The sequence below is a fragment of the Podarcis raffonei genome, chromosome 2 (genome assembly GCF_027172205.1).
Source record: "Podarcis raffonei isolate rPodRaf1 chromosome 2, rPodRaf1.pri, whole genome shotgun sequence".
Taxonomy (NCBI): Eukaryota; Metazoa; Chordata; class Lepidosauria; order Squamata; family Lacertidae; genus Podarcis; species Podarcis raffonei.
In genome coordinates this window covers 7138915-7162621 of record NC_070603.1, presented here as the reverse complement: position 1 = coordinate 7162621, position 23707 = coordinate 7138915, and the positions used below count along the sequence as shown (strand labels likewise).

The 23707-nt window shown below is 45.0% G+C and overlaps 2 protein-coding genes across 2 annotated transcripts; both read right to left on the bottom strand.

The window, feature by feature from the left end:
- Nucleotides 1-205: 205 nt before the first annotated feature.
- LOC128405533 (keratin, type II cytoskeletal cochleal-like) lies at nt 206-14569 on the bottom strand. The gene is made up of 9 exons (XM_053372278.1): nt 14099-14569; nt 10556-10764; nt 7950-8010; nt 6139-6234; nt 3621-3785; nt 3062-3187; nt 1384-1604; nt 557-591; nt 206-444 (listed from the first exon to the last, which is right to left on the bottom strand). The coding sequence occupies exons 1-9, from the start codon at nt 14567-14569 to the stop codon at nt 206-208; spliced, it is 1623 nt and encodes a 540-aa protein (XP_053228253.1).
- Nucleotides 14570-18314: 3745 nt separating this feature from the next.
- On the bottom strand, nt 18315-22447 carry LOC128409643 (keratin, type II cytoskeletal 75-like). The gene is made up of 3 exons (XM_053380207.1): nt 22111-22447; nt 20578-20787; nt 18315-18380 (listed from the first exon to the last, which is right to left on the bottom strand). Exons 1-3 carry the CDS (start codon nt 22363-22365, stop codon nt 18315-18317), a joined length of 531 nt encoding a protein of 176 aa, XP_053236182.1. The 5' UTR covers nt 22366-22447.
- Nucleotides 22448-23707: the final 1260 nt, after the last annotated feature.

Genomic DNA, 23707 nt, shown 5'->3' with positions numbered 1-23707 from the left:
TTGATTCACATGTTGCTTCAAGAACTGTGAATTAGGTAGGTTTGCATTTTAATGTGAACGAATGTCTCACCCATCCCTACCAGGTGTGCATACCTGGCTAAAGAAAGGAGTGTGCAGAGTAGCCCTAAATGCTCTTCTAGAAGGCTTAGGTGTCCCCGCTGAAGCACCGAGTTCCCCTTTCAGAATGCTCCTTTTTGTTTTCGTTTTAATATTTTGTTCTAAAAGAAGTGGAAGTGGACACAAATTTGACATTAGAGCTTTTTGCACTTCCTGCACTGTGTGCCCCAACTGATAGGCAAGGGGCACCCAGTTCACTGCCACCAGCCATGATGCTTCTTCCAACAATCCCTCCACCTCGGACTATGGTCCTGCTGCTCGAAGCATATCCTCCTCCGATACAAGGATCAGAATCATACACAGCTCCTCCCTGGGTCCGACACACTGCTGCAGCAATAACAAGGAAACACAACACAGGCTTCATTAGCTCAAAACTCAAGAGAGATCCACAGGAGATCCATAACAAAAGTGAAAATATAGAAAGCAAAGTACGACTTACAGATATTCACGGGGCAGACCCCTTCACCACACAACCTGTTCAGAGAGAATGGGAAAGTCTCATATTTCCATTGTATCATGGATGTTGAATTCTGAACTGAAGTGAACCCCCCTTTTGGCTCACCACATGTTGCAGTTGAAATCAGTTTCCAAATGGTGGCCCTCAAGGGTTGGGTCATGCTGAGATAAGATCAGAGGTAGCCAACATGGGGTTCTCCAGATGTTGCTGGGTTGGAGTTTCCCATCATCCCTGACCATTGGCCAGGCTTGCTGGGGCTGGTGGATGTTGGAGCCCAGCAACATCCGGAAGGCACCATGTTGGCTAGTCTGGCATAAAAAGGTAAAGGGACCCCTGAACATTAGGTCCAGTCATGACCGACTCTGGGGTTGCGGCGCTCATCTCGCTTTATTGGCCGAGGGAGCCGGCGTACAGCTTCCGGGTCATGTGGCCAGCATGACTAAGCCGCTTCTGGCGAACCAGAACAGCACACGGAAATGCCGTTTACCTTCCCGCCAGAGCGGTACCTATTTATCTACTTGCACTTTGATGTGCTTTCGAACTGCTAGGTTGGCAGGAGCAGGGACTGAGCAATGGGACCTCACTCCATCGTGGGGATTTGAACCGCTGACCTTCTGATCGGCAAGTCCTAGGCTCTGCGGTTTAACCCACAGTGCCACCCGTGTCCCTGGCATAGACCTCAGGAATTCTATGGGACTTGTTTGTAATGACTAGCCAAAGTCCCAGTGACTTCAGCAGACCTATTCTACATGTGACTATCTCTGGATCCAACCCAGTGTGTGCACCTTGCATCGAAACAATCAACTCACCTGCTCTCCTCTCCTTCCAATAGCTTCCTGTAGGTGGCAATCTCAATATCCAGGGCCAACTTGACATTCATGAGCTCCTGGTATTCCCGCAGTTGTCGGGCCATGTCTGCTTTGGCCTTCATCAGGGCATCTTCTAGCTCTGTTAGCTTGCACTTAGCATCTTTGAGAGCCATCTCTCCACGATCTTCTGCTTCTGCAATGGCAGCCTCCAGTTTGCTGCGCTGCAGAGGCAAAACCCAGAGACATATTCCCAACACATGCTCATCCATTGGGCTGAACAATTTAAGCTACCATGGATAAATTGGACATTAGGGCTAAAGTTCTAAAGGAGACTTTTCCAACCTGAGGACCACATTCCCTTCTGATAAACAGTGGTGGATGGAGACAGAGGCAAAAAAGGGTTGTGCAAGGAGTGTAAATTTTATCTCTGTATGGTAGAGTAGTTTCTATGCACATTCACACACCCCTCTGTATCCTTCATCCAGGCAACCAAAAGTTCAAGGACACATTCAAGTCAGGCCAAAAAATCTTAAGCAGGATGCAAAGCATAGTCAGGGAGCAGATGTGGCCTGGGAAAAGTCCCAAGGGCCAGATGGAGAAGGCTGGAGGGCTACTTTTGCCTGAGCTTTCACCCAGGCCTGAGGTTCCCCATCCCTGCTCTAGACAGACTCTAGTGAGAGTGACTGATATTAGAACCTAAAACTCTTCACATTGAAGTATAGTTACCAAATGAGTTCTGGAGACCCCAGAGGGGCAGCTATTGTATCATCTTTGCAAGAATTACACAATTCAAGTCAAGGCTCTCTGTTGCGCCAGGCACTTCATTTATATACTTTATAGCAGGAAGCATGAAGATCCCCCCAAATCTTGCCTAGAGCAAAACTGGAAATCAATTCCGAGGATTCTGCTCAGGTGAAATATCTGTGGGAGGTTTCGGGGTAGTTAACAGAAAGTTGATCAGGCTTTCACTAGGGTTTTTTTAAATTAACTATATTTCTTCTTTCTGTCAATATAGTCCTAAATGTGTGATCTAAAAGGACGCGAAGCTGCAACCTTGCTGAAGTTAGGCAGCTCTGGATCTGTCCGGTGCCCGCTTATTACTGTATTTTTTGCTCTATAAGACTCACTTTTTCCCTCCTAAAAAGTAAGGGGAAATGTGTGTGCATCTTATGGAGCGAATGCAGGCTGCGCAACTATCACAGAAGCCAGAACAGCAAGAGGGATTGCTGCTTTCACTGTGCAGCTGTTCTGGCTTCTGAGATTCAGAATATTTTTTTTCTTGTTTTCCTCCTCCAAAAACTAGGTGCGTCTTGTGGTCTGGTGTGTCTTATAGAGCGAAAAATACGGTAGCTAATAGACGCTATGGCTCCTACTCCTTCCAGTCCTCTCACCCTTTGCTTTCATCAATATAAACAAACAACAGAGTTTCTTCAGCATTAAGAGCTGGCTAAAAAAATTCCCAGAAGATTATTTATTGAGAAACGAATATCACATCCCATGCCAACAATATTCCGCAAAGCACACCCCTCAATTTTCCTGCCCACAAATAGCATGAAGAATTGGAGGGTGAGGTTGCCCAGCCTTCATATTTTTCCTCGGTGTGCTTATCAGGAGTTTCTTCCAGGCACAAACTGGTATAATTCTGGCAGACACCCACACAAAAGTTGCCCAGAGTTACCTGTCCTTTGGCACTGTCAATTTCAGCCTTCAGTCTCTGTATCATGCGGTTCAACTCCATGATCTCGTTCTTTGTGTCACGTAGGTTGTCACAGTGCTTGCCAGCTGTTGCCCTCATCTCTTCATACTTAGAAAGAAAACATGGCATGTGAAATACCTTCTGGGACAGTCAGACTTCATAATTATCCAAGCAACTCTTCCCTCTTAATAATCCATGGTTTACTAAAGTTCACTGAAGTTTCAGTAATTTTCATGGTAGACAACAATTAACCATAGATTGCATCTCATTTTTAAACACACCAATCTTCCTAGTCACCTTTTTTTAAAAAAAAAGACACCAAGCTTTATTAAAACATCATCTTTTTTTTTAAAAAAAGGTTGGATTTAAACATCAATAATGCAATCAGCATCTATCTGATAGTACCTGTGAACGGCATTATCTTAGCCATCAAGACAGAAAATGTTTCAGGAGCTGCTAGTGATTTCGGTTGTGAACTTTCTCTGCTAACATACAATACAATATCAACCATCCTTTCCTCCCAGAGAAATCTAAATCTCACCTTGCACTGGTACCATGACTCTGCCTCAAAGCGGCTCCTGTTTGCGATGTCTTCATACTGGGCTTTGACCTCAGCAATAATGTCATCCAAATCTAGGGCTCGGCTGTTATCCATTTGCACAATAACAGAGGTATCTGAGATGCAGGCATGGAGTTCCTGGAGTTCCTGTAAGAAGCTAGGTATGAGATTCCTTTCTACACCTGTATACAGGACCGGCCTCGGTCCTGTATATCTGAAGGAGCGTCGCCACCCCCATCGTTCAGCCCGGACACTGAGATCCAACGCCGAGGGCCTTCTGGCGCTTCCCTCATTGCGAGAAGTAAGGTTACAGGGAACCAGACAGAGGGCCTTCTCGGTAGTGGCGCCTGCCCTGTGGAACGCCCTCCCAAGGCAATAAACAACTATTTTACTTTTAAAAGACAACTGAAGGCAGCCCTCTTTAGGGAAGTTTTTAATGTCTGATGCTGTACTGTTTTTAATATTCAGTTGGAAGCCGCCCAGAGTGGCTGGGGAAACCCAGCCAGATGGGTGGGGTATGAATGAATGAATGAATGAATAAATAAATAAATAAATTATTATTATTATTATTATTATTATTATTATTATTACAGTGTCCCTAATTTCCTGGGACACTCCCAGATTTACAGAAGCTGTCCTGTTTTCTGATTTGATCCCAGAATGTCCCACTTTTCCTTAGGATGTCCCTATTTTCATTGGATTAATGTTGGAGGGTACGGAGTTATCCAACCCCCAAGTCATCTAAAGGGAAGGTCTTTTTAAAATGGTTAATGTTTTGTTATGTTTTTATATATGTTGGAAGCTGCCCAGAGTGGCTGGGGCAATCCAGTCAGATGGGTGGAGTATAAATAGTAAAATCATCATCATCATTATTAATATCGAATAGGGTGTTCCTATTTTCCTTGGAGAAATGTTAGAGGGTATGTTATTATTAGATGACCATTTTCTGTATTCTCAAGGGCCACTCTCTTATTCAGAAGCTAGGCCTTGGGGACGGGAACAAACCAGTCCCATCTTGGATTTCATTTGCATGACATAGCAGTATGGGATCCACATATACTGGGGTGGAATAAGTCAGGGGTGACTAACTCCCAGGTCAATGGCCTGATGCACCCACCCCCAATATCCCACCATTTTTGCTGGGTGCTGCAAAAAGGGGAGGGGTGTTAAAGCAGACACAGTGCTGGGCTGGGTGGAGCCCAGAGCCTTGATTCAGATCAAACATTTGATGAGCAGAGAGGGCAGTGACAGCCCTGCCTCCTCAGCTGTTCTGTATGAATCAGCTGAGGAAGGAAAGCTGAGTGCTTCTGTGTTTGTGTATGTTTGTCTCTGCTTCTGTGTGTGTGTGTGTGTGCACGCACGTGCATGCATGCATGCAAGAAAATACATGTGAGTGTGTGATGGGTACATCCCCTTTTGGCCTCACCAACTGCTGGCATGTGCCCATCCTGCCTGAAGTTTGGCCACGGGTGAATTCTTGGGCCCAAAACTGGTTAGCCACTCTTTACTTCCTGAAAGGCTCCAGGAATTATTAAAGAGATTCTTTGCCATTGGGGAATGCACCCAGACTGATGTGGAATACACAGCAAGGCACAGGGCTGCATAAGAAAGGGGGTTGGTGCGGGGAGAAGAACACTAAAAAAAACCTTCAGCACACCTGAATTAAAATGTAATGAAGTGATCAGAGGCCAGATAAAGCTTCACACCAGAGACCCCTTGCAGTAGGGGAACTTAGGTCTGGTGATGCCTCCATCCTCTCTGCTTGAGGAGGTAACCCTATCACTCTTCTGACTCACATTATTTGCCCACAGAATGTCCTACAGCTCTGGAGCCACCCCTCCACTATCACTCCACATCCAGGGGCATAAGGAAATTTCCCAGCTCCAATGGAGGAGGCAGTGCCTGTCAGTTTTCCCTCAGGAGATGGAGCGTGAGGAACTCTCCAGAAAGCAAGACCACTTAAAGCTTTCACTTTGCTCCAGATTATTCCAGGGAGACATTCCAAGAGCTCTGGGTGTCAATTTGCATGTATCAAGTTTGAACTTGTAATCAGGTAGTGCAGTGGGCAGTCTATGGTCCTGACTGGCCTATCTTGGACTTCTTCCATGCTTGCCTGGGAGACTCCAGTAAACTTCTGTCTCGAACAAGACAGACTGGATCTGGCCTGTGGGTTGCCAATTTTCATCATAGATGTGTGTTTGTGTGTGTGTGTGTGTGTGTGTGTGTGTGTGTGTGTGTGATCAGCTCCAGCTGCATAAGGTTGAATACTATGCATTGACTTGACATACCCAAAGTTTGGTTGTGCTTCTGAAAAATCAAATGGGCTCATTGGACATATGTCAAAATGCCTCTGTATACTGGCTAACCTTAGACTTTCCCTCTCTTTTATTACCATACATTCTCATTGTTGCTGTTGCTGTTTAAAGGAATATAGACTTTCCTCACTTCATCAATAAAAAGTGGGCTACAATGTGTATTGCAGATTAGGAAATGTCATTACCGCCTCGTACAAGCATCTCAGAAAGTTGATCTCCTCAATTAAGCTTTCCACTTTCGCTCCCAGGTCAGCCTTGTTCATGTATATGCAGTCAACATCCTAGGGACCAGTTAAACATATGGTAAGACAGGGTATTTTTAAACTACAATTTCCCAGAACACAACAGTGGGCCATTGGTAGAGTACTTTGATAATGGCCCATACCCATCATTTCAAGCAGCAGATCAGGAAGCCTGTTTGAAGCAGATACAAGTGGGACTTCTGAGAGTGTAGAGTGCTTGCTGTTTAGGATTTCAGCCACTCCATTCCATTTCCCCCCTTCAATACCCAATCAACATCCCATGGCCACTGAGCATGCTCAGTTCTCACTAGAAAAAAGACCCTTGTTGGGTCAGACCATTTTATGCAATTCAGTCTCCTCTTGTGCCATGGAGTGGACTATCCTTTCACCAGTGCTGAAGTCAGATACACCTGCCAATCTGGTTGGCTCCTTGGGGAAGAACCATCTCGCTCTTCATTCTCTGGAAAGAAGAAGCTTTGGCTCAGCCCTTGAGTATCATCTTCTGTCTGGAGAGGGCTAGAATTGTACTATCCTTCCATGTCTCAACATGGCTTTGGTACATCATTGGTTCCTTATGGCCTAGCTATGAATCATCACAGGTGAAGCCTGTTTTGTTTTGCTTCTTAACCTGGGCAGCAGCTAGATTCTTGACTGTGTACCTCTTTAGATACTTCCCCATTACCTGCACTTACCATCTTATTCTCCGATCTATTTCCCTGTCTGTAGACTCAACATGCAATTCTGCTTCCCCCTCTGTTGTACCTCAGGACTGGTCCTACCATTAGACAGACCGAGGAAGTCACCTCACAAAGCATCCCAACATGGCTGTGCCCACTGCTTTTTTTCTTTAAAAAATTGTTGAGGGGTACTCTCATTTTCCTTTCATTGAAATACTGCCCCTCAATGAGTCCAAACTCAGATTCACAAAGTGTTTAGGGGTATACGTACTCCTGCGACCCCGCAGGGGGAAAAATCACTGGCTGTGCCTGACATATTTTTCTCAATAGCCTGCAAACCAATCTTTACAACACTGAAACTTGGAAAGAAGACCTCCAGTCACATCTCTGCCTTTAGATAAACAACTAGTAAATGGACACTTTTTATATCCAACACCAGAAAGAAGAGATGTCACTGGAGAATGGCCATAGCACAGTGCTAGAGCATCTTCAGAAGGTCCCAAGTCCAATCCATGGCATGATCTCCAGGTGGATCTGGAAATGTCCTCTGCCTGAAACCCAAGGACAGCTGTTGCCAGTCAGTGTAGATGACATGGGCCAATGGTTTGACTTGGTACAAGACAGCTTCCTCTGCCCCATGCTCATTTATTTAATTTTTTTTAAAAGATATTTATTGAAATTTTCAAAAAAAATAAAAACAAAACATAAAGGAAAAAAAACAATTAAACACACATACAACTTACATTTCTTACTGTCAATGACCAATTTCCTTGACTTCCCCACACCTCCCCTTCTTGTATTCCAGTTCCAATTTTTAGCTCAGCAAGTTCTTGTCCCCAAACTTTACCTTATTTTCTCTAATTCATTTTAGTTAACCAATTTTAACTTATAAACCTCAATCTTTATACATCAATACTTATTCTTCAAAATCTTTTTCTAGGTTCACCCCCTCCATTTAATTAACCAATTTTAACTTATAAACCTCAATCTTTATACGTCAATACTTATTCTTAAAAGTCTTTTTCTAAGGTCGGCCCCAATTCCTCATTTATTTCAATCAAGCTGTGCATCACGTACCTTTTTGAGTGTTACAAATTCATTCTCAGCACGGGTTCGTCCGTTGCACTCCTCTTCATACCTGGTGAGAAAGTGGATCAGTTCTGGACAAGGCAACGTGCATGGGGCACTCACCCTGATCTGATTGCACAAAATTTGTGCAGAGCTTATACGATTCCCACAACGTATTGACATTCCTTCTGAGTTGTTTGCACTGTGGGTATATGACGTCACTCAACATCGTCTTTATCCCACCTTTCCCAGTGCATTTTCCCATCAGTTTCCTTACTACATATTATGTGTGAAGCAGATCTGTTGGCCAGGAGACCAAATCCACCTTATTTGTGCAACTTGAATTTGCTGGTGCACGATTGAGTCATACTGCAAAATAGCAACAGTCCACAACTGGCCCTATTATTACACTGTAAAAAGTATGTGACATTTGAACAGTACAGCAAATGGGTTTTTCTTATAGTTCAAAGAAATACAGGCATCGTTTGGAGATGTTGGGGGTTTGGTTCCAGACCACTGCGACACAGTGAATATCGCAATAAAGTCACACATTATTATTTTTTTGTTTCCCAGTGCATATAATTATGTTTACACTCTACTGTATTAAGTGGGTGGGCTGCCTGTAACTGCACTAGTGTCCTTGTAAGGTGCAGCAGGAGTCGCTGTGTGACGGGTACAGGTTCCTGCAGCCTCGTCTCCAACCCAGCAGCAGCAACAGCAGCAACAGCAGCAGCTCTTCCAGTCCTTCAACTTATAAAAGAACACAATTTCTGCAAAGTTCAATAAATCAAGATGTACCAGTGCTATGTTCTTTGGCAGAGCTATTATCTAATTTCTTGTACGAGACTGGGAATGTAGCTTTGGTTAAGGGTCAAGTTCTTTAACTTAGCATGGGAATAGGGATCCTTTTTAGACCAGGGGGGAAGAACCTGTGGCCCTCCAGAAGTAGTTGGACCACAGCTCCCATCATCCCTGACCATCGTCCACACTGGAGTGCAACAGCTCATGGAGGACCACTGGTTCTCAAGTCAAGCTATCCCTATAGTAAAGACAGGAAGAGGATAAGCCATGAAAGCAGGGAATGGGCCTCCTGAACCTCTCATCAGCACGCAGGAGCCAGGGAGAGGGATTTATCACACTTATTGTCAGAGCTGCCCGAGGTCCCAGCTCACAAAGGACCAACGCCACTTCGTTGTTAAGTATAAAAGTCTTTATTGAAGTTCAGTTTCACTTTCACAGCCGCAGCGTGCAGCCCTACGTCTCAAACTCTAGACCGCTGAAGCTCCGTCTGAATCTCCTCCCCCCAGACACCAGTTTAAGACTCTAGCCTTGCTCCACCTCTTCCTTTGCTCTCTCCTCCTCTGGTTCCGCCTGTCTGTCGGGGTCTCGCCCTTCCTAGACTCTTCTGACGCTGAGTCCCCTGAGTCTTCCCCCTCCCTCCGGCGGGCTTTAGGACCTGGTTCCCAATCCGGGTTTCCTGCTGTCCCGCGCGCCTGTACATTTGAACTTGGCGCGCGCGCCCAGCCGGCAACCTTCCTCCTGACCGTTGCACTGCTGCTGTCACTGCTCCCCCCTTCGGGGAGGCTAGCTGGAACTGACCTCCCCTCCGTTCCCTCACTTTCCGATGGAGGCGTGGTCAGCCCTGACTCATCTTCTCTCCCCGCTGGAGGAGACGCTGGTCCTGACACATGTGACTCTTCCCCCCCACTACGCTCTGGTGGGGAAGCTGGTCCTGATCCCCCGCTGCTGCTTTGGGAGTCCCCGCTGGCCCCTTGCTTCTGGTGCGTCCCCCCTGGGACCCCCCTTGCCCTGACCATCGGCGCCCCCTTCTGGGAATCTTCTGATTCGCTGGAGAAGCTCATGGAATCTCTCGGGTCACTGTCATACTCCCCTACGCTGCCCTCGGATTCCTCCCCTTCGCTCTCCATTTCCTCTCTCCCCTGTGCTTCTGCTCCTGAGCCCCTGACACTTATGTATTTAGTTTTCTTATTATCCTGCTTTCCTTCCATCATGAGAACTCAAGGAAGCAGCAATGTGGTTTCCAGGTGGTCACCCAGACAGATCTTCAGACCTGCTCAGCTTCAGCAAGGTGGTAATCTCATGAACCTTCAGATCACACCCTGGAACTAAAATATACAGACCCAACAGATATCTATGCTGCACTGCATAAGCCTTGCATTGTGCATCAAACGCAGAACATCACAATTCTTTGCAGAATGGAGTCCTGGAGGGAAGGGTGAAGTCTTTGCAGGATAGCTTAGTGCGTTTAGCCTCAGTGCATACGGATCAATCAACTATGCATGCAGAAACAGTGGCAAGTGGGGCTTATCTGAGACCTTGAAAATGGCTGCTTCTGAGGGAATACTTCACAGGAGCAACATCTTCAAACTTTGCGTAAGCAAAATCTGTGTTGACTCAGACTGCAATAAAGAGATTTAATTTATTTCAATCTGCTATGTGTCACTAAACTTTTGAAGAGCTGCATATATTAAGGGCCTGTTTATATGGTGTTCATGTGTAGTAGAATACCCCACAAAAAAGCTTTTTCTTCTTCAAATGAAGCTTATGCAACTTCAGAAAACATCCTGTGTTACAGATAAATATATGGCACTTACTTTCTCCTGTAATCCTCCAGTACATCTCTTGAGTTGGTCAGGTCAGTCTCCAGCTTACTTCGGTCGCATCCGAGACCCTCCAGCTGCCTCCTCAGGTTATTGATAAAGGAATCAAACAAGGGCTCTATGTTGCTCCTGACTCGTTTCTGCTCTTGCAATAAGCTCCATTTTGTCTCCAGCACCTTGTTTTGTTGCTCCAAGAAGCGGACCTATCTCCCCCCGCCCACAAAACAACTGTTGTTATGATGAAAGTAGACAAAACCCTATGTATTTATCTGAATGTGTCCTATTTCAACAACCCTTCTCCTTCCTGCCATATATAACCATAGTTATATCTTCCTCCAGCATGGAGACAGGATAATGGAGGATATGAAACACTCAGACCCTACCTAATCAAACTTGACTTTGCAGCCACATCTCCAATAACTTACTGTAGTTTGGTGTGTTGAGGTGCTGCTAGAGTGGTTTAAGAATAAATCCCTCCGGCCAGGGAACTCTGGGAAATGTGAAGGGGAATAGGATTCTCTTAACAACTCTCAGCACCCATAATGAACATTTTTAGAGGAAGCCATGACTGTTAAAGTGGTATAAAGATAAAGGGACCATCAAGTCCAGTCGTGACCGACTCTGGGGTTGCGGCGCTCATCTCGCTTTATTGGCCGAGGGAGCCGACATACAGCTTCCGGGTCATGTGGCCAGCATGACTAAGCCGCTTTTGGCGAACCAGAGCAGTGCACAGAAACGCCGTTTACCTTCCCGCCGGAGCGGTACCTATTTATCTACTTGCACTTTGACGGGCTTTCGAACTGCTAGGTTGGCAGGAGCAGGGACCGAGCAACGGGAGCTCACCCCATCACAGGGATTCGAACCGCCGACCTTCTGATCGGCAAGTGCTAGGCTCTGTGGTTTAACCCACAGCGCCACCCGTATCCCGTTAAAGTGGTAAAATAGTGCCCTAAATATATGGAATGGATGTGGGCACAATCTATTTTCTAAGTTAAGCATACCTAACTCCTTCAACTTTTCCTCATAGGACTTGGTCTCCAGGCCCCATCCAAATGCTTCTTGCCCTCCCTTGGACATGTTCCAGTTTGTCAATGTCCTTAAACTGGTGCCCAGAACTATGCTGCATCATAGCTGAGTGGGAATTTGGACCCTGGTCTTTGAGATCCTAACCTGACATTTTATCACCACCTTTACTATGTTTATAGTCTACTGCTTGGGCATATTGAATTGCTGCAAGCAATAAATAAATAAATATATATATATTTAAAAAAACTACTTCCCCTCATTCCTGATCTCCACGCCCAATGCAATAGTTGCATGAGAACATTTCCCCTTTCACAATACTCCCTACCCACCAATCATTTGGAAAAGCTCTGTGTCTACCCATGGGACAAAGTTGTACAGAATACTGGAATGTGTCCTCCAAATGTGTCAGTTTGGGTGAGAGATTTCCAGATTTCTTCCAGTGCTGTAGGATTTAATATTTTGGCCAGTGTGTACAGAAATCCAGTATTCTGAAACTGGGAGTTGAATTTGTTTGGCATTACATAGTAGAACCCATTCTACTACTTTGCGTGCGGAAGACTCAAAGTTCAAGTTCCTCAGATCTCTACTCTTGTGAAAATGCCATAGTTTTATGTTAAGGTTGCGTTACATCCTTTAGAGGGTGGATCAAGGAACCCCCTAGAACCATGGTCACTGGGAATACAGGTGTTAATTGCTTAAGTTTAACCTTTAGCAACCACTTGTACCCCAAGGCAACTGGGCTACAACTGCTGCCACATGCTAACCCACCGCCCTAGAAGCACCAACGTGGAATTGGTCTCAGAGAAGACCAAGAGGGCCATACCACAAAACTACAGAAAGTAGAGGAGGAGAGACTGTAGCACAACAGAAAGTAACAGGGGACCATAGCTCTGTATTGACAAGTATTTTCTATGTGGCAGGTCCCAGGCTCAATTCCTGACGTATCAATTTAATGGATCATCCTCAGGTAAACAAAGTGAGTAAAACATTCTATCTGAGACCCTGGCAACACAGCAGGAACCTGTGGCCCTCCCTCCAGGTCTTGTTGGACTACAGCTCCCATCATCCTTGACAATTGGTCTTGTTGGCTGGGGCTGAAATCCAGTAGCCTCTGTTGGGTTCCACATCTCTAATTTAGATGGATGAGGCCACTTAATGTTCTTCCTCCCAAAGGTGCTTTGAGAGTTGTTGTGTTGTGTTTTGTTGTTGTTTTAAAAAAGCCAAGCAGCGCCTGTGGTTCTCAAACTGCTGGAAGCAATTGGGGGATCCAAGCAATGCGTTGGTCAGTGGAACCGCTGAGCTAAGCTGGCTCGCTTTGAGAGTTTTAAAATAACCATCCATCCAAAAGTAACATCCAATGTGTTTCAAGTCAGCAAGGCTCCTTACTAGGGAATTACGAATTACCCAAAATATTCCCATGTCAAGATGTTTCTGTTGTAAAACATGGTTTCATTCTCTTCTCCCCATTGGGACATGACTTGATGGTATTGGAGGATGGATGGCAGTTGGAGGATGGATGGCGGCTAACAGATTGAGGTTGAATCCTGACAAGACAGAAGTACTTTTTTGGGGGGGACAGGAGGTGGGCAGGAGTGGAGGACTCCCTGGTCCTGAATGGGGCAACTGTGCCCCTGAAGGACCAGGTGCGCAGCCTGGGAGTCATTTTGGTCTCGCAGCTGTCCATGGAGGTGCAGGTCAATTCTGTGTTCAGGGCAGCTGTTTACCTGCTCAATCTGGTACACAGGCTGAGACCCTATCTGCCTGCAGACTGTCTCACCAGAGAGGTGCATGCTCTAGTTATCTCTCACTTGGACTACTGCAATGCGCTCTACGTGGGGCTACCTTTGAAGGTGACCCAGAAACTATAACTAATCCAGAATGCGGCAGCTAGACTGGTGACTAGGAGCGGCTGCTGAGACCTAAATGGCCTCGGTCCAGTATACCTGAAGGAGCGTCTCCACCCCCATCGTTCAGCCCGGACCCTGAGGTCCAGCGTTGAGGATCTTCTGGCGGTTCCCTCACTGCGAGAAGCAAAGTTACAGGGAACCAGGCAGAGGGTCTTCTTGGTAGTGGCACCCGCCCTGTGGAAAACCCTCCCACCAGATATCAAAGGAAAAAACAACTACCAAATTTTTAGAAGACATCTGAAGGCAGCCCTGTTTAGGGAAGCTTTTAATATATGAAGGACTACTGTATTTTAATATTTTGTTGGAAGCCGCCCAGAGTGGCTGGGGAATATAATAATATAAATAATAATATATTATTATTATTATTATTATTATTATTATTATTATTATTATTATTAAAATAAGTTTTCCTCAGAGTAGACCTGCTGAAATCAATACATTAGGTCCATTAATTTCATTGTGTATACGCTGAGTAAAACTTAGTTGAATACTACCAACCACATGCTTTCTTGCTGAAGATTTTGGTTAACGAATAACTTTAACTCCATCCACTGAAATATCTATACGAGTTGTTTAGAGTGAAGACCTCCATCTGATGACTTACCTTGTCAATGAATGAAGCGAATTTGTTGTTGAGGGTCTTCAGCTGCTCTTTCTCCTGCTGTTTCACCATTTGGACGTTGGGGTCAATGTCCAGGTGGAGAGGCTGGAGGAGGTGAGGGTTGACCGTGACAGGCGCAATGCCTGGTGAACAAGTCCCACTGACTCCGCCAACCCTGTAGCCAAAGCTGGAAGTACCATAGCCATGTCCAAAACCAGCGGCCCCCAGACCATATCCATATCTCACTGGGCGGTAGCTGCCAGCAGCTATTCTGGGCCTGCAGGACGCAACACCAGAAAGACTTCTGCTACCAAATCCTAGCCCTCGGGGGCCCACACTGCTGCCCCCTTTGTATGAGACGGTGCTAACGGCACTGTAGCGTTTCACATTCCTTGGTACCACAGCTGAGGATGAGCTGTAATTCCTGACTGCACCACCCCCTCTAGTACTAGCACAGAATGACTGGCAAGACATAGCAGCTGACAGACAGCGGAATGAAGGATGATGATGCCTTATGTCTCTGTGTGCCGGAGCAGGCAGGGAAGTTATCCACAGGCGGTACCCTCACTCTGAAACCAGAACTGGAACTTTCTCCTCTTTTTATCTGCGTGATGGGCAGCTCTCATCAGCCCCAAATCTCCATTTACATCCCGTTTATTAGCTTGGGGTGTTGGTTAACCAGTATGCTTGCCCGTTTTGCTGAGCAGAGATCTGAGCTATACTTAAAAGCACGTCTCCCGTAACTTCTAATTTAATGGCAGGGAAATCCAGTTCCATAAAAACTAGACTTGAAGGCCTCCAATTTTATAGTGATGATGAAAAGAGAAAAGCAAGAGGAAAGGACTCTTTTGATGTCCTCAGCATGTTCAGAGTTAGGAAAGAGGCGCTTGATTCATTTTACAGGTGAGAAAAAGCAAATGTTGATACACAAGCCTATGAGAATGCTTAGCTGGTGATGAAAAGATGTGGTCAAAATCTGAATTCAGATTATGCCAATGTAACTCTGGAGCTCCTTGTTGATTAACCTTGGGTCCAGGTTTTTTTCCAGGGGGAACTCACAGGAACTCAGTTCCAGCACCTCTCAGGTGGGTACTGGCACCTCTCCATTGCCATTCTAAGAGAACAAGAGAGGTATTCGTGGAGAGTTCTGGCACCTCTTTCTCTAGAAAAAAATGGCACTACTTGGACCCATTGAGCAAAGGAAGCGTGGCTGGAACTATATGTCTGGGTTGGCAGTCCCACATGAACACTGACCCCATTGCACATCCTCGTCCCACGTAATTTTTGATAGAGCCAAACACATGCTGTGCCATGAAGCTGAAATTCTGATCATCCCTGCAAACAGCAGCCAATGCAGTGGAAAGGGCACTGAAAACTCACATTGCGATGGCATCATATTCTGATGGCATCATATTCTGTTCATTTATTTATTGGGAATGTCTGTAAATTGCCTTTGGACCAAATGTCTCCAAGGTAGCTAACTTTTCGGCTTCTCTTTTTTCTGTTTATTTTGCCACATTTCTGCACCGTAATTCATCAGTATTTTAGTGTTTATTTCTCCATCCTGAATCCCTGCTTTGCTATTAGTTACCAGCCATCACAAGATGAAAATGCAAGAGACAGAGTAATATGCCTCCCTCAATGTTCTTGACTGAGAAGTCTTAACAATCCAAAACTAGACTGGCAAGGTAGGGCCTTTAAATGCTCCAGCTGGCAACAAAACTGTGTTCACCAGCATCCATTTGCTCACAGCCAACCCCAACTCTGTGATGAGCATACTCATATGGTGCACATGCTGTCAAATGCCTATTTCTTATATTCACCCTTCACACTTTTAGGTGGACACTTTAACAAGAATCCTACATGTACAAAAGAGAACGTATGAAGAGGCGCCGAGTTTTGTGGTCTGTAGAAAAGACAAATTCTGAAACACAAGCATTTAAATTTATGATGAATGGTGCCAAAAAAGAGGTGCAAACTGATATGGAAATGTGGGGACCTGTACTTAAGATTGGGAAAATGAGAAACAGAGAGAAATTGACATTGGCATTTCGCTCATCCTTACTGTCTGAGTGGCATGTGTAATGACATGGTGCAGATCTTGCAACCTTCCCACTTTATCAGAGGCAGATTTAGGGGAGCGCTACCAGTTTGGGACGCAGGTGGTGCTGTGGGTTAAACCACTGAGCCTCTTGGGCTTGCTGATCGGAAGGTCGGCGGTTCAAATCCCCACAATGGGGTGAGCTCCTGTTTCCCAGTCCCAGCTCCTGCCAACCTAGCAGTTCAAAAGCACATCAAAGTGCAAGTAGATAAATAGGTACCGCTCCAGTGGGAAGGTAAATGGCATTTCCGTGCACTGCTCTGGTTCGCCAGAAGCGGCTTAGTCCTGCTGGCCACATGACCCAGAAGCTGTACGCCAGCTCCCTCGGCCAATAAAGCGAGATGAGCGCCGCAACCCCAGAGTCGGTCATGACTGGACCTAATGGTCAGGGGTCCCTTTACCTTTACTAGTTTGGTTGCACTGGGCACAGAACCTCAGGGACACTGCAACTATGGATTGTGAGAGGTGGGGGGTACACCGAATTTTGGCATTATACAAGGCTCTGCTGAAATTTGAGAGCCCAAGGTCCGCCACTGACTTTATGTCTTCTGCAGCTAACAGTAGAATCAGAATTTGAGATGCATTGTTTTAAAGGATTTCTTTGCAGCCGGTTTTCTCAGAGCATATCAAAGCACTTTCAACTGGAGGCGTGGCAGGGAGCATTAAATGCACATTTGCATTCCATGTGCAGGTTTGGAAAATTGCATCAGGTGTAGGTGTGTGCATGTGTGATGATAATTAATGTGATCAGAGCAGGCACGGTGGGGAAATTATTTTTTTCCGCTGCTATGGACCTTAGGAAAATCCCTCTTCAGTGCTGACGAAGGAAGGACATTCTACGCATTCTCAAAAACATTTTTGAATAAACAAAGTTTACGACTCCAGTTAGCGCGGGGGCCATAGCTTTGCAGTAGAGGATCTGCTCTACATACAGAAGATTCCAGGTTCAATTCTCAGCATCTTCCAGTAGGGCTTGGAAAGACTCCTGTCCGAAGCTCTGCACAGCTGCTGCCAGCCAATGAGCTAGGTCAGATATCTTCAGCCTTTTCAGACTCAGAACCAACATGCATTTCGGGACCCATATTTTTGTCTTTTACCAGAGGCAGATTTAGGGGAGAGCAGCTGGTTTGGTCTCCCTGGGTATGGAGCTGCAACTATGATTTAGAATGGAGTGTGAGAGGCAGAGGGGCGCAAAATTTTATCATTGCACATGCTGCTGTTGAAATTTGAGATCCCAAGGCCCATTACTGACCATATATTTGCATGGTCTTGGTGCTCCTGTTGCAATTCATCTTGGATCAGGCTGTGCCCCACTAGTGGGTTCTACCCCATTATTGAAAACCAGTGAGTTAGATGGATCAGTGGTCTTAGTATGAGGCAGCTTCCTTTGGATGATATTCAACTAAGTTTTACTCAGAGTAGACCCAGTGAAATAAATGAGCATGGCCAAGTTGGTTGAATACTATCTTATGTTGATAACGGTTCAGAGTTTAGCCTTCATGTTTCTTTTCCAAAGAAGCTGCAGAGCAGAACTTTGGTGAGCTCATAGACCAATTCAGGTCTCTTGTGCAAATGAAATTCCACCGAAAGGCAAGTTGTATGAAAGGAGCCCCACACAGTCAGAATCAATGCACACAGCTTAGATTGACAGCATTTTTATTATGGAGATGGCATGATATTGGAAAGACTTCAACATAAACACAAAAGTAAGACAAGTGCTGTGGTGGTTTGATTGCAATTATAGTTCAGAAATATATCTCCTTTCCTTACAAGGAGCCATCAGTCATGAAGCCAATAAACTGATACGACCTCCATGTTTTCCTTTCTTAGGGTTCTTTATCTTTACATGGAGTTAGATCAGACAGCCTTTCAAAGAGAGGATGCCTTGAGGTACAGGAATATCCTCAAACAGGGACTGTCTTCTGTAAAAGTAAGATACATGGCCACTCTAGATACATGGCTTTAGAGCCCTGGCTCCTCCTTTCAAACCCATTTCCCCAACACTTGAGAACTGCTCACCCTGCTTTGATACAACAATGCTGCCTCAGCCCTGCTTCTTTTGGCAATGTCTTCATACTAAGCCTTGTCCTCGACAATGATGCTGTTCAGGTCCAGGTTTCAGTTGTTGTCCATTTGGAGAACGACAGAGGTGTCAGCAATGTAGGCCTTCAACTGGGCTATTTCCTACATGGGGGAAAAGTTGAAGAAAGAGGGCTTACCAAGGTGAAAGACACCCACATCTCTACCACATTCAAGCACTGGTCCACACTGAGTAAGGAAACTTTGCAGCCTGAAGCTTATTTCAGAGATGGGGAACCTTTGGCTCTTCAGATGTTGCTGGACTCCAGCTGCCATCATCCTAGCCAGCATGGCCAAGGGTCAGAGATTATGGGAGTGGTAGTCTAGCAATGTCTGGAGGGTTCCCCCATCTCTACTGTACTAGATGGAAAAGTGAAACCCTAGAACAGCCTTTCTCAACCTGTGGATCCCCGGATATTGTTGAACTAGAACTCCCATCACCCCTAGCTAGCAAGGCCAGAGCTCAGGAATGATGGGAGTTGTAGTCCGACACTGGCGACCCACTGGTTGAGAACAGCGGCCCTAGAACAATCTGCAACCCTGCTTGAAAAAAAAAAGTCCTATTCTTGCTAATATTGAGGATGCAGTCACCTCAAGAGATTTCTTTGGTGCTTGGTTGGTTCGATGTCAGGCCTAACTTTGTATTTTGTCTATCCATTCATCTTTCAGTCCTGATTGTATTTTATTATGGCATCTGAGCAACATATTAAGTAAGAAACAAGATTTCAGTAGTGAGCAAGAGGTATACTTCTAGGGCAGCTTCTCTAGCAGAACAGCAAAGATGCTGTTGTAAAAATTGCTGAAATGGCAAAACTGATTTAGCAGTGCCGGGTTAAGCCCTGTAGAGACCACATGGCAGTTGAAATTGCAGGCCACCCCCGTTGTGCTCATGCTCTACTGGGATAGCATTGAACCAAGAAAGCTTGATTTCAATTTTCTATCAAGGTTTTTTTGATCTGTTGTCTCAGGGCCCCTAAAAGGCTTGGGGCACATATGCCTATGCCTACACAGCCTATTTGGTACTCCAGCACTGTGATACAAAATAATAAAAGCCAGCAAAATACTGGGTATTTTGAAAGCCTATGGTTTCCTTCTATTCACTACTTTTAAAAACTACATTCATAGAAAGAAGGTTGGTGGAATTGTCTGGCTTTTGCTTGATGGCTTATTGCTTTTCTTTAAACCATATTTGATAAGTGTGTCTTTTTATTATAATATTTGCAACATTGTTATATTGAGATGTATATTATTATTACTTTTGTTCTTTTTAAAATTTGAATGTTTTCTAAAAAGGAAGCAAAATCAGAATTCAGACCTGATCCACATGTTAGCACAAGAGTGTGTGAACTGATTCCTTGTGGTCTAGTTTCAAGGCCTTCCAGTAATACAGTGGTACCTCTGGTTACGTACTTAATTCGTTCCGGAGGTCCATTCTTAACCTGAAACTGTTCTTAACCTGAAGCACCACTTTAGCTAATGGGGCCTCCCACTGCCGCCATGCCGCCGGAGCGCGATTTCTGTTCTCATCCTGAAGCAAAGTTCTTAACCCGAGGTACTATTTCTGGGTTAGCAGAGTCTATAACCTGAAGTGTATGTAACCTGAAGTGTATGTAACCTGAGGTACCACTGTACCTTGGTTCCCAAATGGCTTGGCTCCCAAACAAATCAGGCTCCTGAACGCAGCAAACCCGGAAGTAAGTGTTCTGGTTTGCGAATGTGCAACGCGGCTTCCGCCTGAGTGCTGGAAGCTCCTGCAGCCAATCGGAAGCCGCACCTTGGTTTTCGAACAGTTCTGAGAGTTGACTGAGATTTTGCTTCACATTTAGAGCATCGGCAGTCAGCTAAGGAGAAGACTCCTTTTCATTTGTCTATTTTACAATCTTTTGCCTTCAGTCAGATTGCTGCAGTATGTGCAAGTAACTTGGAGCAGGGGTTTCAGTGTGGCTGCCCCTGTTGTGGAACAGCTTCCTTCTTGAAAAACGCCCACCACCTGCACTTTCCAGAAACAACTGTGTTCCAACAGACTTCCCTAACTGGATAAATGGGTCTTTGTCCTGAGTGTCTAATTTGCATTGTCTTCTTTTAAATAGATCTGCTGTCGTGATGCTTTAAACTAGTTGGGGTTTTTTCGTTTGTGTTTTTAACTGCACACCGCCTTGAGATAATTGTGCAGAAGTTGATTGATAAATTAATTGTGGTTATGATAGAATTGTAAATGTGGAAGGGACCCCAAGGATCCTCTAGTCCAACCCCCTACCATGCAAAAATGAGGATGATAACAATATTAATAATTTTACAATACCCACCTTATCTTGAAGTCCTCCACAGTATCCTGCATGTTCAATTCCATGTCTAATTGTGGTCTCTGTCCTGTAATATTATCCATTTCTCTTCTTATATCACTGACGTATGGATCAAATATAAGCCTAAGCCTATTCCTGGTGATCTTTTGCTCCTGCAAGAGGCTCCATGTGGTCTCTAGCATTTGGTTCTGTTGCTCCAGGAAACGGACCTGAATGTATCCCACCAAGACAAAAATATGTTGAATGTTGGCATCGTGTACATACAAAACAGAATATGGGTTGCTAAGCTATACCACCTTCAAAGGAGGTAATATCCTGACATCTTTCCCTTCTGTTTTTAAATAGATTGCAAGAAATTGCCACAGCAAATACTTTACATAGAAAATGTTACAGGAAGCTAGCAGGTTGTACCTAATGAGCTAGTATTAATAGCAACTCAAAGAGTGGTTAGTATCAAATGATTCAGAAGGTCCAGGAGTTTTACAGATGGTGGATAAATGGAAAGATATAGGAATGAAACTGGGAAGTGTTATCTTTTGAGACATGCATCTAATTGTATCTATTGGTTGCTTAAAAAAAAAAAGCATGGTGAAGTTTGGGCTCTCATCTGCTGGTAGGTACCAAGCAGTGGAGTCTGATATCTTGCACGGCTACCTGGTCTTCCAACTACAACCTCCATCTTTATCCATGTGTTCATTTCTTCCTAGCAATCCCATGCTAAATACTCCTTTGCTCTCACATATTGCATAAGTGGGCACAGCATTTTAAGAGCTTGAGCTATGAACTGGGAGCACCTTTTTCAAATTTCATCATCTCTTGGTCTTTCTCACAAGACAAGCAAAAGCTGAACACTATGCAAGGTACACAAAGCTATCTAAACATATTCCATTGACACAGTGTGTTTTAGCTGAAGAACCAGACCTTCAGTGTTAGAGAATTTGATCTTGCATAATGTGCCAATGCACTACACCAGGAGAATGAAACTGGATCCAACTACAGCAGGTGTGTGGAGCCTTTGATTCCCATTATAGACAGCTGCCATTGTTCATAACCAGGGATAATGGGATTTGTAGTTCTTCCCCATCTCTGACTAACCATCAGGAAAGGATCCATGATGTGAGAGCAAGGATGCTCTAAAAATACAGTGGTACGTCGGTTTTCAAACTTAATACGTTCTGGAAGACCGTTTGAGTTCTGAAATGTTTGAAAACCGAACAATCAATACAGAAAACTCAATACGTAAGCCGCATGGCATGTTCGACTTCCGAGACATGTTCAAAAACTGAAGCATTTACTTCTGGGTTTACGGCGTTCGAAAACCAAAATTTTCATCAACAGAGACTTTTGAAAACCGAACTACCACTGTACACGGCTGTGTCTATTTCTAGCAAGGAAATGTTGGTAGGATATAGTAAGCAGGGAAAGAAATAGCTGCCCTATATTGTCAGTAGAGCTTGTTTAAACAGTAGCGGGAAGAAACTTGTTTTAAAGTAGCGTAAAGTTTTTAGGATGGCATCAAGAGAGAAACTTACCTTATCAATGAAGGAGGCAAAGTTGTTGTTGAGTGTCTTGATCTGCTCCTTCTCTTCCTTCCTCACCTTCTGGATGGTGGGGTCAATCTCCAAGTTAAGAGGCACCAGGAGGTTTGGGTTGATGGTAACCTCATGGATGCCACCTGCGCCAGCTCCATAGCCACCACCACCTCCTAAGCCATAGAGGCTTATGCTGCCAAAGCCACCACTGACACGTCCAAAGCCTACACCACCTCCCCAGGAGACCGAAACCATGCTAAAGCTATTTCAGCTACCTGGGATAACAGCTGAAGATGTGCTAAAATTCTCCTCAGGGCTAGAAGAGGAAACAGAGAGAGAGAGAGAGAGATGAGACAAGACTGCTGGACAGCCAAGGTGAAAGGATCCTCTGGGAAGCTCATGTGTTTCCCCTTTTTATCTCATTGGAGAGCTGGGTTTGGCAGCTGGAGATCTCAGGTAATTGGCCTGAATCAATCTCTTTGGTATGTCTGGCATGAGGCCTTTTCCATTATTTTCATCACTTCATGTACCTAACGTAGTGTCCTGACGACTTGTAAAACTGGTAAGTGGAATTTTCTAACTCTGTGTCTTGCCCAATGCATGATGGTTCTTTTAAAATTAGATTCAGAAGCAATACAAATGCAAGTGGGTGAGAAGATTACAGTTTTTATTCTGAACAGTAAGTAAAATAAACATTACCAAGCAGCACTTAAATCTGGCCATGAAATGCCCTGAAGAAGCGTCAAAGCGAATCCCAGGTAGCCTTCGATGCATAGCACTGGGTCCAACAGTCTATGCTGAATTTCTGAACTTCTATGCTCCAAAACTAGATATTTTATAGATGCTGGCTCAGCTATGAGCCACCCTGCCCTACATCAAAGACACATACTGGCCACTGCATGTTTTTAGCCATTTGCCACCAGACCACACACCAAAGGCAACCATCAAAGACTTTCACAAGGGATAGAATAGGGAGGTAATAAAGATAGGTAAAGGGATGTGGGTGGTGCTGTGGTCTAAACCACTGAGCCTCTTGGGCTTGCCGATCAGAAGGTCGCCGGTTCAAATCCCCACAGTGGGGTGAGCTCCCGTTGCTCGGTCCCTGCTTCTGCCTACCTAGCAGTTTGAAAGCACGTCAGAGTGCAAGTAGATACACAGGTACCGTTCTGACAGGAAGGTAAATGGCGTTTGCGTGAGCTGCTCTGGTTCGCCAGAAGCTGCTTAGTCATGCTGGCCACATGACCCGGAAGCTGTACACCAGCTACCTTGGCCAGTAAAGCGAGATGAATGCCACAACCCTAGAGTTGTCTGCGGCTGGACCTAACAGTGAGGGGTCCCTTTACCTTTAAATAGAGCCAGGAAGAGATAGACAGGAAGAGTTGACCATGTCAGATCACTATCTCATCGAAATTCTTCTAGAATAATTATCCCATAGAAGCCTGTAGTTTAGAGTGCTGGAGTTTCCTAAAGGCATTGCTTTTAACTTCTCAACTAGGCACATTTTCTTTCTTTCTTTCTTTCTTTCTTTCTTTCTTTCTTTCTTTCTTTCTTTCTTTCTTTCTGGCATTCCTGTGGTCTTCCTTCGTCAGGTACAACA